At 31.6% G+C, this 16,317-nt stretch overlaps 2 protein-coding genes across 2 annotated transcripts; both read right to left on the reverse strand.

Annotated features, from left to right (window-relative positions):
* Positions 1-1,578: 1,578 nt before the first annotated feature.
* Positions 1,579-5,906, reverse strand: LOC17895768 (probable LRR receptor-like serine/threonine-protein kinase At1g63430). Its single transcript, XM_023787917.1, has 13 exons — positions 5,445-5,906; positions 4,968-5,106; positions 4,757-4,828; positions 4,533-4,676; positions 4,294-4,434; positions 4,079-4,195; positions 3,944-4,008; positions 3,606-3,863; positions 3,306-3,511; positions 3,068-3,200; positions 2,822-2,979; positions 2,498-2,713; positions 1,579-2,204 (listed from the first exon to the last, which is right to left on the reverse strand). The coding sequence occupies exons 1-13, from the start codon at positions 5,521-5,523 to the stop codon at positions 1,941-1,943; spliced, it is 1,992 nt and encodes a 663-aa protein (XP_023643685.1). The 5' UTR covers positions 5,524-5,906; the 3' UTR covers positions 1,579-1,940.
* Positions 5,907-13,568: 7,662 nt separating this feature from the next.
* Positions 13,569-16,317, reverse strand: LOC17894437 (protein O-glucosyltransferase 1). The gene is made up of 7 exons (XM_006302033.2): positions 16,065-16,317; positions 15,865-15,948; positions 15,185-15,765; positions 14,533-14,728; positions 14,358-14,422; positions 14,061-14,271; positions 13,569-13,989 (listed from the first exon to the last, which is right to left on the reverse strand). Exons 1-7 carry the CDS (start codon positions 16,230-16,232, stop codon positions 13,627-13,629), a joined length of 1,668 nt encoding a protein of 555 aa, XP_006302095.1. The 5' UTR covers positions 16,233-16,317; the 3' UTR covers positions 13,569-13,626.

Here is a 16,317-nt window from a genome sequence, read left to right on the forward strand (position 1 = left end):
AATACATGAATTTATCGTAGTTTTGTTATCCGAAGTATACGTTATCTTCTTGTACCTGTCATTTCATGTCTAAATATTTGAAATAAATAGGAAAGTGGAAATTAAATTTAGCAATTTAAATTACATGTCCTCGTATCGTACTCGTAGTTTTATATTTGAAAGTTGAAAGTGAATTTAACTTTATGACCGTGTCTCATAACAATTATATCTAATCATGTTTTTTTTATGTGAAATAATTCAGATAATGTTTGTTTCGAATTATATGTTCCCGTCTCGTATCCATTCCTATAAGTTTATATATTTTTTAATAAATAACACCATTTACATGTAACTAAATATAATTTTAATATATGTAAATTTCATATAATCGTCCAAAAGTAGAGATTTATACGTCCCAAAGTTGAATTTTGTTCAATATTTTGAGATTTTAAGAGTTAAATATAACTACAAATTTTTTTTTATTTCAACCGGTTATCCAAAACTTATATATCATATTTGTCAAGGATAGTTTAAAATTGTACGTATATGTGAGATAATGTTTGTAGATGTTTATTTATTATATCATTTATATCATACCAATTTGACATTTTATTTGTTTTCAATTAGATTAGATCATTAAAACTATAATCCATTTATTATTTAAAAATTGGTAATAAGTTGTTAAAATCATTTAAATGTGATATATCTACTTGTTATTTAGTTTTAATCTTAATAGAAATTCTATATGTTTATAATCTCAAAATGTAGTTTATGATTTGATAAAACAATTATTTAATATTTGATAATAGTAATGATATGCAAATTGCCAATGGATGAAGGTTTATTTTGTTAAGATTGTGTGAAATTAATAAGAAAAAAGAAGTTTAGAATAATCATTAACTAACGGTTTGACCAAATAAAAATCATTAACTAATTGAATTGTGCTATCATTTGTAGATATCATTTGTGCTACAATTGCTAGATTGATATTTGAATATGAATATTTTTATGTGAAAATAAGAAATTTATTTGATCTAGAATGTTTATTCGCATGATTTTAGCAAACAAATATTTAATTATTGATTTAGTTAAATTTTATTTATATTTAAAAATTATATAATTTTTTAAAATTTTATGATATGATCAGTTATGTATATATACTATGTAGAATTTGATTAGTTGATTATTTCATATGCTAACATATTTTTTTTATTATCTTTTTTATTTTTCTAAAAAATGTTATCTTTGTTATTTTAGATATGATGATTTTGTTTTATTAGATTTCATTCTATATAAATTATTAATTTCAAAATTATATTAACATATTAAATTAATAATAAATATGTTTATGTATATTCAAAATATATTTGTTTACATATATTTAGTTTTGAATTTAATTGTCCACTTTTTATGGTAAAAGATTATTATGATTTCCATAAATATAGATTGTTTTTGTTTTTGTTTTTGTTTTTTTTTGCTGTCATTAATTCTGTTTAACAATTGGTTTTATTTTCATGAAATGTTTTTTTAAAATTAGGGGGTGTTTGGCTTCAAGTTGTCCTTCCCAATTAATAGTATAGATACATGGGACTAGTTGACTAAACATAATTAATTTAGGTCCAATGCTATATATAACAGGATTTGATAGATCCAAACATACAATTACATATGATATGCACATTCTTCAATCTCTCTCATAGATTTTCCAAAATAATACAGAAAATCTTTTCATGAACTATATGTTCCTCTCTTCCTCTTCCTTTACAGAACACTTTTGAACACCCAAACACACAAAAACTAATCAAGATCGTAAGAACACAAACACACTCGTGAAGATCAGAGCAAAAAAGAAAGCAATATCAAATGTTGTAATCAGTCGGATTGATTTACAGAGGTGAGGGTTTGGTTTTCAGTTAGTTAGCATGCATCATTCAACACTATTTTCTCTCCTTTCTCCTTCATCACGAGTCAAGCGCAAGCTCGGCCCAAGCCAAAGAGGACGATCTAAGTTCCGCAGAAATTGACAGACTGATTCTACTCTCCAACGTCTCACATAGCTCTTGCACCGAGGGCTTGTTATTATTGTTGTTGTTGTTGGTTGGATCTCGGTTCAAGCATTGGCTTGCCACTTCGCATACCGTCTCTAGATCTTCTTGGTTAAAATGTTTCAGCTCAGGATCCACCAATCCTGCCATTGCCTCTGGCGTTTCAAGGAACTCCTTTGCCTGCACAATGCAACCAAAATGTAAAATGGTCATAACATGTGCAACGGAAAACCACATTCAAGGTTCAAATAAAACAAAACAGGTGAAAAAAGACCAAGACTTTCATATCCATAGACCAAAGATATCGATTCTTCCTGAACACTATGTACCCATTTGGTTCTAATAACACAAAGCTTTTCTTCAATATGGGTGAAAAGGTGAAACAGAGAAGGCTGTATCGATTTCCAAGGGTTTTAAACAGAGGAGGTACTCAATTTAAAGTATTTAGAGAATAACTTCTGTTTTTTTCTTACCCATTCAATTAAGAAACCTTTGTCTTTGCAATAAGGAGGTCTTCCACTGACAACTTCCACCAAAAGAATGCCGAAGGCGTAGATATTACCCGACACATCGAGATGTCGGCTTTCCATTCCGTTTGGGAGCACACATATCGAACCCTGATTGCTAATATTTCTCAAATTCTTTTCTGATCTGGCAAGAATCGTCTTCCAGCATTCAAAATCAACCAGCTGCATCAGAGAAAGTCAGAAAAAAAAAAAGAAAAGAATGAGAACTTAATTAAGCTTAGCTTAACTGAGGAGTTTAGCTAATCAGATGCTGGTCTGGTTTTACTTTACCTTGGGAGTAAAATCTTCAGTGAGATAGATTGCGTTTGAGCTCAGCTCAGAGATTGTAAATGGAGGATCAAGTTCCATATGAAGGTACTTGAGACCACGTGCGATGCCTATAATAATCTTCATCCGTCTTGCCCACGATACTAAAGCCGCTTCCCCATCTGCATCAAAGCATTTATCATAACTATCTTATCTAGGCAGACCAGTACAGTATGATGAAACAAGCTCTGAGAAAGTTAGATTATTTACAGTGGAGGTGCTCATATAGTGTTCCGTTTGATGCATACTCAAAAACAAGCATTCTTGTAAATGGTGAGGTCTCTTTACAGTATCCAAGTAGTTTTGCTGTGTTCTCGTGGTTTAATCTAGCCAAATCTGCAACCTGATAAAGTGGGGAAATACAGTCGAAATCTAAGGGAAAGAGAATTTTCTCAAAGATTGTTCTATCCAAGTGACTTGGTAATGATGATAACGTGAGAAGAGCTACCTCTCTCTGGAAATAGAGCTCAAGATATCCAGTCCAATCTTCTTGTTTTACACAAAGAGATATCACCGCAATCTCAGACCCACCTTTCATTGTTCCTTTATAGATCTGACTATCTGTAGATAACCCAATGATGTTGCTGAAGTCTTCACACGCCACTTCGAGCTCTTGCCTTGTTAATCTTGAAACATCTTTCAGCAATTCGGAATCTGTAGTTTAAAAAAAACGGGTCACTTCTTTTAAGTTCTTTGCTCCTTGGATTTTCTATTATTGGAAGGTGGAGAATTCTAGAAAGATTCTAACCTACGTAGACTGTGAACTTTTCCTTTTCACTTGAAGATTTCTTCCAAGGAATGATTAGAGATGATCTGTTGTTCCAGCGATGAATTGCTGAGAAAAGGGCAACCAGAATGAGCAAACCAACCATTGACCCTGTGACGATCTCAAGAGCTAGAAGCCATTTAGGTTTTGATGCTTTATGATGCTTAGCCACCATTTGAGCTGACTGGTGCTTAGGTGGGGTACTCGGGCTTTCATGAGTTTTGACCAGTTGTGCATTACCTGCGACAGGGATCACATTCAGAAACCAAAACTCATTGAACAAGTGTGTCGGCGAAGTAAAATGTTTCTATCTTACACACCGCACTGGGAAGAAGGTCTATGCTTAAGATCTTTGTTTTGCATGCAATTCCCTTGAAAGCTCGTCCTATAGAAAGAGAAACTCTCAGGTGAAATCACTTTGAGAGTTAAGATGAGAGCATAGATAATAAGAATACCTTGGAAGGTACTCGAAACATTTTGGAATGTTTCCTACGAAGAAGTTATATGAAAAGTCTGCTACTTTTAAAGACTTGCACAAACCGGCGATATTTGCACTTGAATTTGAAGAATACCTACATGAATTGAATTAAAAAAAAAACCCAGTTAACATTGCCATCATGGAATGAAGTCACATAGTTTTTCGTTTGGCTTCTTGAGCTATTAAACTTACACTTTTGACTGATAGCCTGATGCGCCAGCGACATGAAGAGTTCCTTGAAGCCTATTCCTGTCAATATGAAGTTCTCTGAGGTACTTCAAGTTACCGAGCTCTGCAGGCAACTTTCCAGTCAAACCATTGGACTGAAGGTTTCTGTAAAATGCAAAACAAAAATGTCGTATCAACAACTCATCTGTTAAAAAGGTATGAAAATGTCATCTTGATAGCGAACAAGGTTGAATCTGTATTACATTATTATGATGCTTGACAAACCCCCGATCTCAGCTGGGATTGGTCCCATTAGATGATTGTTTCCCAAGTCCAAGGTCTTTAGGTTCTTTAGCTTTCCTATCTCCTTAGGTATTGTCCCAATAAGAATGTTCCCATGTAGGATTCTACAGGACCATTCAATGATGTTAACAGCTAAACTCAGTGCATCAAACTACATGTTTGTGAGAAAGAAATGAAACCGTACAGTTCCTGCAGGTATGTTATTTGACCCAATTCCGGTGCAAGAAACCCTTTTATCGATGAAGCCGATATATTTCTGCACAAAAAGAAGATCCACATGCAATATAATAAGCTCAAGCCAACTACTTGATCCTAAACCACTCATAAACAACTGATTACGCAGATACTATACAAACAATAAGTAAATGCTAAGAAAACAGATGAAAGGTTCGTACATCTTGATAACATGATCTTTAGATGGAGAGCAATTAATGCCGGTCCAATCACAAGGATCTGAATTGGGATCATTCCAATTAGACATAACTAGCAGAGGGTCCTCATAGATAGCTTCCTTGAATCTTCTAAGAGCTGCAACTGAGAAAGAGAAACGAAAAACAAAAGAAGATCCACAAATCTATTAGTTGATGATCAGAAGTTGAATTAAAGCTTCAACTTCACAGATTTGACTGATCTTATCATAAAAAAAGGTATAATTTTTTTCAGGTTGATTGAGATTCTCTACACTAATCCCAACTCTGCTCAGGTTAAGTTAACAGAGAGATTCATATGGAGACTGGAGAATCTAAAAGGTAAGAGCTTTTTCTAGCATTTTCTTAGTAAAACCTAACCTAACACAGGCGAGAAAACAATTGAAATCTGAGATCTGGGTTTAAGCAAAGTAACACAAGTAAAGAGATTAACAAATAAGTTACCTTCATTAGAGGCAAACCCATTACAAGAAACGAAGAAGAGCCCAAGAAGAAGAGCTAACGAACAAAACTTCGATCTCATCGTCTTTACGAAAGATTCCTTCAAATTCGGCTCATTAAAAAAAGAAGCGGAACCCAGATTCTTTCGCAGAGGATCAACTATAAAGTTGCCAGATGAAGATTCTGGAGAAAGACGACAACTTTGCAGGAGAAGTGCGTACTCTCTGCAGAAATGAGATTCTTTTAAGCTCAAGATGGGAGAGCAAGATTAGCGAAGTAAGGAACGAGAAAGAGAGAAGCTGGAGAATGGAACAAGGAAAAAGAATGGGGAAGAGAAGTGAAAGTGGAGAAGATTATTAAGATTGATTAAGCAATTAAACCTATCAAAAGGAAACTCACTGAGAAGAAGAAGAAGAAGAAGATAGAGAAGAGAAGAAAAGAAAAGTAGGAATTAGCAGAGATGATGAAGTGTGGGGAAGAGAGAGAGAGACTTGGATTCAAAGACAGGTTTTTGTTTTTTTGTTTTTCCTTGTTGGAGGGGAAAATGATGTTTAATTTTTTTTTAAAGAAAAATAAATTTGTAAATTAGAAGGAAAAAGAGAAAAAAAGTATGAATATTATTATTATCAAATTAAAATTTTTAAAAGTTAACTAGATGTTGACCCGCGGTACACCGCGGGATAATTTTTTTTTTTAAATTCATATTTTTAAAAATTTATAGATGTTAGAGTTTATTTAATAATTATTAAGATTGCATAATATCAATTTTTACTAAATTAGTTTAATTATACATGTTTTATATTAGTGTCAGTTAAAAAAGTAGTAAAATGACCCGTATTGAATTGTGAGATTAATAATATTTTTTTTTGTAATATTAAGTCAAACCCGTTCCATCTTACAACCCGAGCCGTCATATAACTTGTTGGAAGCATATTATAGTATTTCTCGTCTTATACCCCATCATGTCATATAATCGCCAAAAAAAAAAAAATACATATTTCCCATCTTTCCGTCTTGATTTTACTTCAATAAGTAAAAGAACAAAATGCTATCAAAACTGAAAAACAAAAATAGATATTCTAAGCTTACACACAAAGATTTGGTTATAAATATAGGTAAATGGTGTGGGAAAGTTAAATATTTTAAATAATAAAAATTAACAAAATATTGCATAAAGGATTTGTAATTTCTTATCTTTTAAATATAAAAGGAGAAATATAAAATATTGATCTGTTTTGTAATTTTTGATTTATTTTTAACATATTTTTACCCAAAATATTGCATAAATTTCAATGGTTCGGTTTTCACTTTCCACAAATTTCGTCAAAGAAATTCTGTACATAATAAATTGAAAAAGGTAAATTTAGAAAATTTTAATAATGTTTTGATCTATTTTTATTATATTAAAACCTAGTAGTTATGGTAGTTACTAAAATATAGAGAAAATTAAAAGTTTCAAATTGTTTCTTTTTTTTTGTGGAAAGTTTCAAATTTTTTCTTATATTAATTATTATATATATATATATATATTGCAGATTTATTCATTATATTATTATTATTAAATAATAGTGTGTGTATCCCACAAAAAATAATAATAATCGTGTGCATATTTAATATTTATAAAATCGACTGACTTTAGTTTGAGAAGTTTGCCTCATATTTTTGAATTTTACATTAGTTATTTTTGGAAATTTTTATTAAGATAATAAGTATGTATTAAATTTGAAAATTGTTTTAGCTATTTTCGAAATAATTAATAGAGATTTTCTTAACTATTTTTTCGCAATAATAAATATTTCTTTAACTTGAAGATTTTCTTAAGTATTTTCGAAAAATTTTATGGAGATTTTCTTGTTTTCATTATTGATTTTTAAACTATTTAAAAAGAAATATTAATACCAATGGCAGAACCTTGTAAATAAGTGAGCAAAGCAAGGGTTTTTTCATAAGTGTATTTAAAAATGTTAATATAGATAGAAAGAAAGAATGTTCACTTTCTCTTTTTCCTTTTTTTTTTTTTTTTTTACTTAGGGAAACATTATGTGACTCTGAGTTATATTTACAAATATTCTAAATTATGAATGTTTTTTAGTTTAGAGAAATTTAAAGTATATTACTAAATTATATATAGTGAGAACTTTTTATAAAAAAAAACTTTAATATGTGGCAAAGTGGCAATAGAGCTTAACACCAAATTAAAAACAAGAAAATATCCAAATGTTTTTATATCAAGAATTGATAGGTCTAGTGGCATATATGTACAACTGTATTTTGCATGAGTCACTCGTAATAGCTAAAGAGAAAATTATATTCTCTGCCATGAACAGTGACATTTCTTTTAAGAAATGCCACTTTCAATTCAATCTTCTCTGCAGTGCCATATGACCCACTTTCAACTCATTAAAATGACAATTCTATCCTTAACTAAAACCTTCTCTGTTTTCTTTCATTTCTCATATTTTTCTTTATATTTTTCTTTATATTTTTCTTCTATCTTCTCTTTCTTTCTTCAACAACAAATCTTTCTATAATTTCGATGGATTAATTCCGGCGGACCAGTTCCGGCAGATTAGTTCCGGCTAACCAGTTCTGGCGTACCAGTTCCGGCGTACCATAACCAGTTTTGGCGGACCAGTTTCGATGGACCACAACTAGTTCCGACGGACCAGTATCGACAGACGAGATCTGATGGACCAGTTTTGATAGATCAATTCCTGAGGACCAGATCCGGCAAACCAGTTCGAACAGACGATATCCGATGGACCAGATCTGGTAGGCCGGAATCGGCAGACCAAACTTGTCTATCCAACAAATCTCCTGAAACCACAGATAATTGAGTAGAAGATGAACTAGATCCGGTGGACTAATCCGGTGAAACAGATCTGATGTCTGTAATATGTCCATTTTTGTTTACTAATTTGTTGTCCATCATACGTATATTGTAAAGTAAATCCAGTTTTTCTTAAACGAACTTGTCCACAATACATATGTTAAATGAATAGAAAAGTAAATTGTCCATAATCGAGTGTGGACAAAAACAAAAAGTGTGAACAAAAAGAACTTGTCTATTGATTTATGTTCATAATTAATATTACAGCTGTCAAAATGTCCCATCTCAAGTCAGTTTTTTTGTCTTCTTTCTTTCAAGGTATTTTTGTCTTTTCAATTCATACTATTTATGCTAATATGGCACTACATAAAATACTAGAAGATAAATGGTATTCTCAATTTTTTTAGTTTTAAAAGTGGCATAACTAATAATATTCCCATAGCTAAATATTTTTCTTATATGGTAATAAATAAGTAAATGAATCTATTTACTAATATAAGTATATAACCGTACTATTTTAGACGAAATGTTTATTATATTTAAAAATGGGGAAAGATATTTATTAGAATTTCTCATAAATAAATGGTTCGAAAAATGAATAAAATATGGTTGGAAGATTCTTAATAACAGAGTAAATGTTACTATATTAATTGTATATTGTTGCTCTAATCATTGAAATAATAACGCGTTTAATTTTTAATTTATTAAAAGACAAGAATTTTTTATGGTACGGTGTCTCCTCTACTACGGTGTATGTGTGTGTGTGATCTAAAGAGCTTTGTTATGCTGTTCGTGGGTACATACCGTACTACGGTAGACCGACATCTACATTGATCCATAAATTGTATTTTAATCTAACGGTCAACATTTAAATTACTATACAAAAAGCTATGTTCCTTTCCTATATAAATAGAAACTCTAATTTCAGTTTTATGAAACGTAAAATAAACTTCAAATAATAAATTATGTATTTTGTAAATTGGAATAAGCTTTGGTCATTTCTTATAAATGCTACATGCAATAATTATTTTTTATAGTTTTAGTTATGAGAGACAAAAATGAATGGTTCATCGGACGTTACGCCACCAATCGTGCGAGCTAATGCTTCGAGCGCGTGATGAATAATATTATTGTTACAACTCAATTTTATACATATTCGTGTATTATTATTTACACACACACAAACAAACATAAGAATAAGCTAAAATTCTGAAGAAGAAAAAGACATGATTATGACGTTGTTGGACTAAGATACGAATTATTATATCGGATAATCGATTTTATTAATGAAAATTTAGACAATTTTCTGGAGTATCTCTCAATTATATAAACTTGGAAGTGGAAAATATAGTTGAACTCCTTACCCTACTTAGTATGGGAGTTGTTGCTACTTGTTAGACTTGAAAGAGATAGAAAATACTGAGTCGCATTATAAGACTGATCGATTAGAGTAATATATTGGTTTGAGTTGAAGTGAACTCATCTAATTGAGAACAAGTCATTGCCTCCCTTACTGACATTACTAGTTTAATGCGAGTTATTTAAAGAAGGTTACTTACCGAACGATGACACATTTGTCAAAGGCTTCATCTTCCAAGGATAAAAAAAAAAAACAAATCAAGAACAAAAACTTAGTGAATCGTGTATTATGTATTTGACTTGAGAATGTTGGAGTTTCCGATACATATTCTTCTTGCAAAAACATTCTCGAATTTGCATGATAAAAGTCTTGACACTCTCGACTTGGAAAAATTACTTCATTTATTTACCCAAAAAAAATTCAATCCGTTTTAAAAATAGAAAGGATTCAATCTTTTATAACATATACTAATGTAAGAATATTAGAGAAAAACGTTAATTATGCGAGTTATAACACAAACAAAGTTGAGATCAAATCAAAATGGTCTAAAAGATACAACGCTCAACAAAGTAATTTACACAACAAATATATATATTTCCAATGTTTGGTACAAAAATGTCATAAACATTTTTAGATGAATCTAACTAACAACACCCTCGTCTATTTCTAGTACATTCTCCGTTTCTTATTATTTTTTTTTTTTAATATATCATTGTAATAATAATTTTAAAAAACAAATAAATAATAGAATTGGCCTCAAATAGATCGAAACAACAAAACAAGAGGATGGGAAAAATGATCCATGCGTGTCCCATTTGTTTGTTTCTATAAGGTATTTTCGTGTTATAATGATTTCATTATTTGAACTATATATACACACGTATTTGATATATATGTTAGTTAGGTTAAATAGCATTGTTTTTTTTTCTTTACAACGTTATCTTGTTACATATCATGGGCAAACACAATTAATAGATGATGAGACAGTTCATAAGCTATTCCCAAAGGGAGTTGTCATTTTGAATTTACATTTGTGTTAATAAATTAACGTAGGATACGTAGTTTTAGTTAGGTGATCAATTATATTATATATGAAATATGTAAATAGACATATGTAACAGGTTTGGACATGAAGGTTGCCCTTGTCGTCACGCTCAAAGCTTACAAGCAAACATTGAGTAGATGCTAAGGGAAATTGATAAGGACCATCATGATGCATATACGAATAATACACAAACAGCTTTGTGAATTGTGATGACATCAAATTTATTAATAGGCCACTTGTTCTCACCATCATACTTTCTCTAACCAAAAGGATTAATTATTTATGGTAGCAGAAATTAAAAAAAGATTCATATTTTTTTGCAAAGAGAGAATCTCAAAACATAATTCACCGCGCCGTCGTGCATGTGAGAAAGAAACAACGACATTTAATGAAAAAAATGAACAATCCATATAGTATAATTTTATATATTAAATGGCTAAACCAACCAAGAATAAAAATAAAATACAATTTTGGTTGCCATAATAAATACATTATTCTAATATTAATGGTTTTGCTATTGTATATTGTTGTCTTTAATTAATGTTTTTTTAAACGTTGTCCTTCTAATGGGCCTTATTATTGGGCCTTAAGATTTCAGAGTTTTTCGAACTCGGTAAAGAAAAATAATCCTATATTATTATTATTGCAACGTTCCTTTTGATTAGACTTGTTGACAGTAATACAATATGAACGTTGTGATTGTTACCGTTTGAAAAATATAATATTTTTTTTTAACTGGAGAGAAACGACCGTTGTGACTCTCTCTATAAATACACCTTTCGTCGTTCAGATACCTGAATCCTCTCTTTACTCCTAAGTTTACTTCTTACAAACAAAAATGTCAAATACAAAAACAAATACTCTTACTTCTTCGGTTCTTCCCACTTGAAGAGTTCTTCTCTCACTCAAGCTTGTCTACACATGTCATTACCGGAGACCGAGAGAGAACAAGCATAAGCATCCCCTCGTATAAGAGGTAAGATACTCTTGTCTAATTCCTCTAGTTTTATTTTTTTTCATGGTTCTTGTAGTAGATTGTTTACTTGTGTTCTTCATCTTTTGTGTAGCTGAACATCGAATTCAAAATGATCTGTTATAAATCCATTTTATATATATTATTGTCTTAACTTGTTCATCAACTATGTGTTTATAAACTGGTTTTTGGCTATTAATCTGTCTTTTAATAAAGTGATATTGTGATTATTTTATGTAGAAAACATGATCTAGATATGTAGAAAACATGGAATGAAAATTTTAGTTTTGTTGGAAATTTATTTAAGACATAGAATGATTTTTTTTTTTTTATGAATATATAAAATGAAGTTTTTTTTTCTCTTTTTAAAGAAAACCAAAGAAATGTTAGACTAGGATATATTTTTATTTTTTAATTTTATGCATGTTCCAAAATTGACGAAAGAAAAAGTTAGATTGTAGTGAAAACTGATTTTGATAAATTAATTTTGCAGATGAGTTGAAGCATTGAAGGGGAGACAAAGCTTTTAGGACTGTGTCCGGCGTCAAATCATCTGCTTTGTGAAGCTGGCCAGAGTGTATGTAGCAATATTTGTATTATCCCTTTCTTTTTTTCCTGATAAAGATGTGTGAATGTCTAGATGTATGTTAGGTTTTAAATGTATCATGTATGTGTAGGAGTGAATGTATAGATGTATGTGTAGGTGTTGTTGGTGTAGATGTAAATAGATGTATCATGTATAGATGTATGTATAGGGTGTAAAACTGTAAATGATAGGAGGGCTTGTTTGTGAGGGCGCCGAAGAGGTGAGACTACTGTGTAGTCTGCGAGAGGAACTATGCGCGCGCGGTTCCTAAAAGGCTATAACGATCGCCTAGACACACACACAAGTAAAATACAAACACTAAAATGTGACAAAGAGCAAACTATTAAAAAAGCATGTCAAAATGTAAGTCTACACACGAAATTGAACGCCAACACATCAAAATGTTTAGTCGAAACACATAATAAACACGCCAAAAGGAAGTAACAACACAAAGGAAATTTGTCAAGGCGTAAATGTGACAAGATAGGGCCGGTTAAAAAAAAACAAAACACAAAACGATCGCTAGTCGAAACACTAAAAAAAAGAAATGTAAAAATCAGAACCAGATAAATTAGTTTTTCAAAATACCTTTTTTGTTTATCTATTTTCAAAAATACCACTGTTTAGTATGGTTTTTAGTACTGTTTAGTATGGTTTCAAAAATACCAAATAATTTATAAGTTTTATATGGTTTTTAAAAGGTTAAACAAGTTTTAGATGACAAAAAAAAAAACGATAAATTTTTATACACTTGTTTAAATATGAAAAATCTAATGTAAAGGTAATTTGTGTTATTTATAAACTTATACATTTATTCGGATAAATTTCAATATTTTTAATAGTTTTTTCATCAGTATCGTATTTTATTTTCCCTTTTTCTATTTTAAATTTTTACTGATAATGTATATTTGGCCTTTTATAATACAATTTATTTCTATATTTTTGTTTTATTCATAAAATTTTCGATCGAAATCTAAATTAATCACGATAAGATTGTCTCTTTCATATAAAGATGTTCGTTTGTTGGTGAAATCTAAATTATCGTGAACCATTAGGATGCGATACACGTTTGTTCCACCAAGACGAGTAACCAAGTTGGTATACCAAATGGCTATCTACATCATAAATATATATTTGACATGACAAATTAATCGAATTTGATATTATTCATATGATGGTGATAGTTTAAGATACTATTCTCTTATAAACAATTTGTTCCAATTACTCAACTATTAATCATGCTTATAAGAATTACTTTTGCTCGTCCATGACACAAGAATGAAATATTCCTTAATTCTATAATCTAACGTTGCCCAACAGATAAAAAAAGGTATTACCCAAAATTCCCAACTAAATTTAGATTATGTATCAATATGAATTACATCGTTTTACTAAACCTTTTGCCAGTAAGAATCTTCCCATTTCTCCACTTGCCGGATGAGATTTAATTTCTTCCGATAGAACCTCTCAAGACCATTGGGGTCATAAGGAGGAGGAAGTGAACATGGACCTGAAACGTGAGGCCTACTAACTAAAGAGCCCATCATAAACCTCTTATTAACCCCATTATTAGCATCATCAGAAGGGCACACCATTGCTTCTGTGCATAGCTCAACACCATTCTCGGGAACTTGAGGCTTGTACTTAAGAAGCTTGGAGTATTCATTCAACAGATGGAACATGTAATCATAAACATTTTCCATTGATAGGTCTCTTCGCATGAACTCACTTGCTTCTCTTCCTATCTCTTGTGCCTATGGACATAGAAATCTTACGAAACCGTATGTAGAAAGAGATTATAAAAAGGTAGGAAATTAAAAGGTACCTTTTGAGTGTGATTATTAAGCCAATCAACAGCAAATTTGATGGATCGACATTTATCTTTATCCCTAATAGGCCAATAGTGTTGGAGAGGTTGAAGAGTTCTCGAGAAGAAATCATAGTAATAAGGTTTCACCATCAATGTGACTGAGTCACATGCTAATATGTATTTCTCACTCACTGACCAAGCATACCCTTCTATATATATCTTGTACCTGCGCAACGTAACGTAATATTCCAATCATTAAACTTTTACGTTAAAAAAACTCGAATTCAGAAATATATAGACAATGGAACTGACCTGTAAGTGCATTGATTTGCTACATTTGAGTTCTCAAACCCTCTTTGTCCTTCTGATAACCAATCCTATATGCATGAATGAAATACTTATTTCTATTTTTGGAATAGCATGGAAATGTATAAGTAAACAAAACAAAAGGGTTCACTGAATGAAAACTGTAGAAGCAAATATATACCTGAATGAAAATTCTAGCATTCCAATCGTGTAGTAAGGATAAGTTACAAGTGAGAAGATCTTCTCTCGAAGGAGATGCAACAAAAGGGTTCCCTTTCCAATATGCATAAGCCTCTCTCTCCATAAACTTCTTCTTCTTCTTTCCTTGTTCCATTTCTTTCAACACTTTGCTCCATTCCTTTATGTTTATCTCCTGCCTTTTACCCACCAAAGATTAAATCCATTTTTACTCTAGAACATGAATTACTATTGATAAAAAAAAAAAAAAACATGTCTAAACTTGATATGAAAGCTACTATACACTTTATGTTTAGCTGGAAAGATTGAATGATACAAGAAATGGAAAAGTTACTTTATGTCCACATATTTAAATTTTAGTGGCATTGAGTGGAGCAATTTAATTACTTTCCCAACCCTTTAGATTACTACAATTGTTAGTCACTAAACTATACAATTAGTTCACAACATTAACACGAAAGAATCTATTTGTGGAAAATGGACCCCTAACTTTTTCCCCGGCATGTGATCAAGTGGGGACAAGTGTACCTTAACAACCATACACGTTAGCTTCAGACCAAAAAAAAACCAAAACAAGAAAAACAAAAAAAAAAAAGAGAAAAGAGACTATAATAATCCACTAATCCAGTACGTACCATCCCCAGAATGACCAATCGGGAAAGACAATATCAACCGTCCATCTATCACCGCAGTACCTAAACAACGGAGGTGGTGAATCTTCAGCCGTACGATTGAATCTGTTGTAACCGTCCGATCTGATGACTGGTCGATCATCGCAGTCAAACATGAGATCAACGTCAGGTAACTTCCCTGGATATTTTCTCAGCAGCTGAAGAATCCCCCACAGTGTGAACGCATCTCTGGTCTGTATAGACTTCTTGTAGTTTTCGACGAACACCTTGCCGTTTACGATAACTAACCTGAAATGCGCTGTCGTTTTGCCTCTTTCCACCATTTCTCTTGTTATCCCCGTTTCTCTCCATGGTTTTAGATCCTCGTGGATCCACTTGAAGTAATCAGGACAAGACCGGTTCGATTCGGTTTGGTATTGAATGTTACCGGGTTGAGGTGTTTCCGAGTATGTACCGGACCGGTTTTGATTCAAGAAACTTGTACAGTTCAACAAGATTCCGGTTTTCTCCTGTGGTTTCTTCTCTGGTACACGTACCGGGACCGGTTTTACTGGTGTTATTGTCGGTCGATTGTATGGTTTTGTCTATAGTAAACAAAAACAAAAGGTTTGTAACAATTTAGTTTTCATTGAACATGAACAAGAACCGGACCGGTTTGGATTCAAGAAACTTGTGCAACTCACCAAGATTTCGGTTTTCTGCGGTGGTTCTAGCTCCGGAGCTGGTTTTGTTGTCACTAACGTCGGTCGATCTAAAGCTTTCATCGTCTTTGATATAAACAAACAATAATTCATTTACTTTTTTTAGTATGAATTATTACTTATATATAGCATGAAAATGTAATTATACATGTAGGGAGATAAATAAGATTGATAAATATTACCTTGTTAAGCCATAGAGATGAAGTGACGGCAATACCGGCGGCGATAAGGAAGAGAAGAAGTGTTAAAGTGGCGACGTGAAGTTTTCCGATCACCGGACGGTAAGCTTTAAAGTCTTGAGTGAGTTGAGAAGTGAGAGCTCCTCTAGGTTTAGAAAATAGAGAGGTCATTGTTATGATTTGTTTCTTTTAATTTGTTAGATATTAATGGAATCTTTTTGTCTTCTTTTATTTTTATTGTTCATCTCTCGTAATT

The sequence above is a fragment of the Capsella rubella genome, unplaced genomic scaffold (assembly GCF_000375325.1).
Source record: "Capsella rubella cultivar Monte Gargano unplaced genomic scaffold, Caprub1_0 scaffold_2, whole genome shotgun sequence".
Lineage (NCBI taxonomy): Eukaryota > Viridiplantae > Streptophyta > Magnoliopsida > Brassicales > Brassicaceae > Capsella > Capsella rubella.

Bases quoted from the DNA above. Each gene is read 5' to 3' on its own strand.
- LOC17894437 (XM_006302033.2), bottom strand. From the start codon at position 16,232: ATGACCTCTCTATTTTCTAAACCTAGAGGAGCTCTCACTTCTCAACTC. The intron at 15,949-16,064 runs GTAATATTTATC...TTTATATCAAAG, and splicing joins CATCTCTATGGCTTAACAAG to ACGATGAAAGCTTTAGATCG. The intron at 14,729-15,184 runs GTACGTACTGGA...GGTGGGTAAAAG, and splicing joins GATTGGTCATTCTGGGGATG to GCAGGAGATAAACATAAAGG.
- LOC17895768 (XM_023787917.1), bottom strand. From the start codon at position 5,523: ATGAGATCGAAGTTTTGTTCGTTAGCTCTTCTTCTTGGGCTCTTCTTC. The intron at 4,009-4,078 runs GTATTCTTATTA...CTCTTTCTATAG, and splicing joins TGTTTCGAGTACCTTCCAAG to GACGAGCTTTCAAGGGAATT. The intron at 3,201-3,305 runs GTAGCTCTTCTC...CCACTTTATCAG, and splicing joins AGCTCTATTTCCAGAGAGAG to GTTGCAGATTTGGCTAGATT.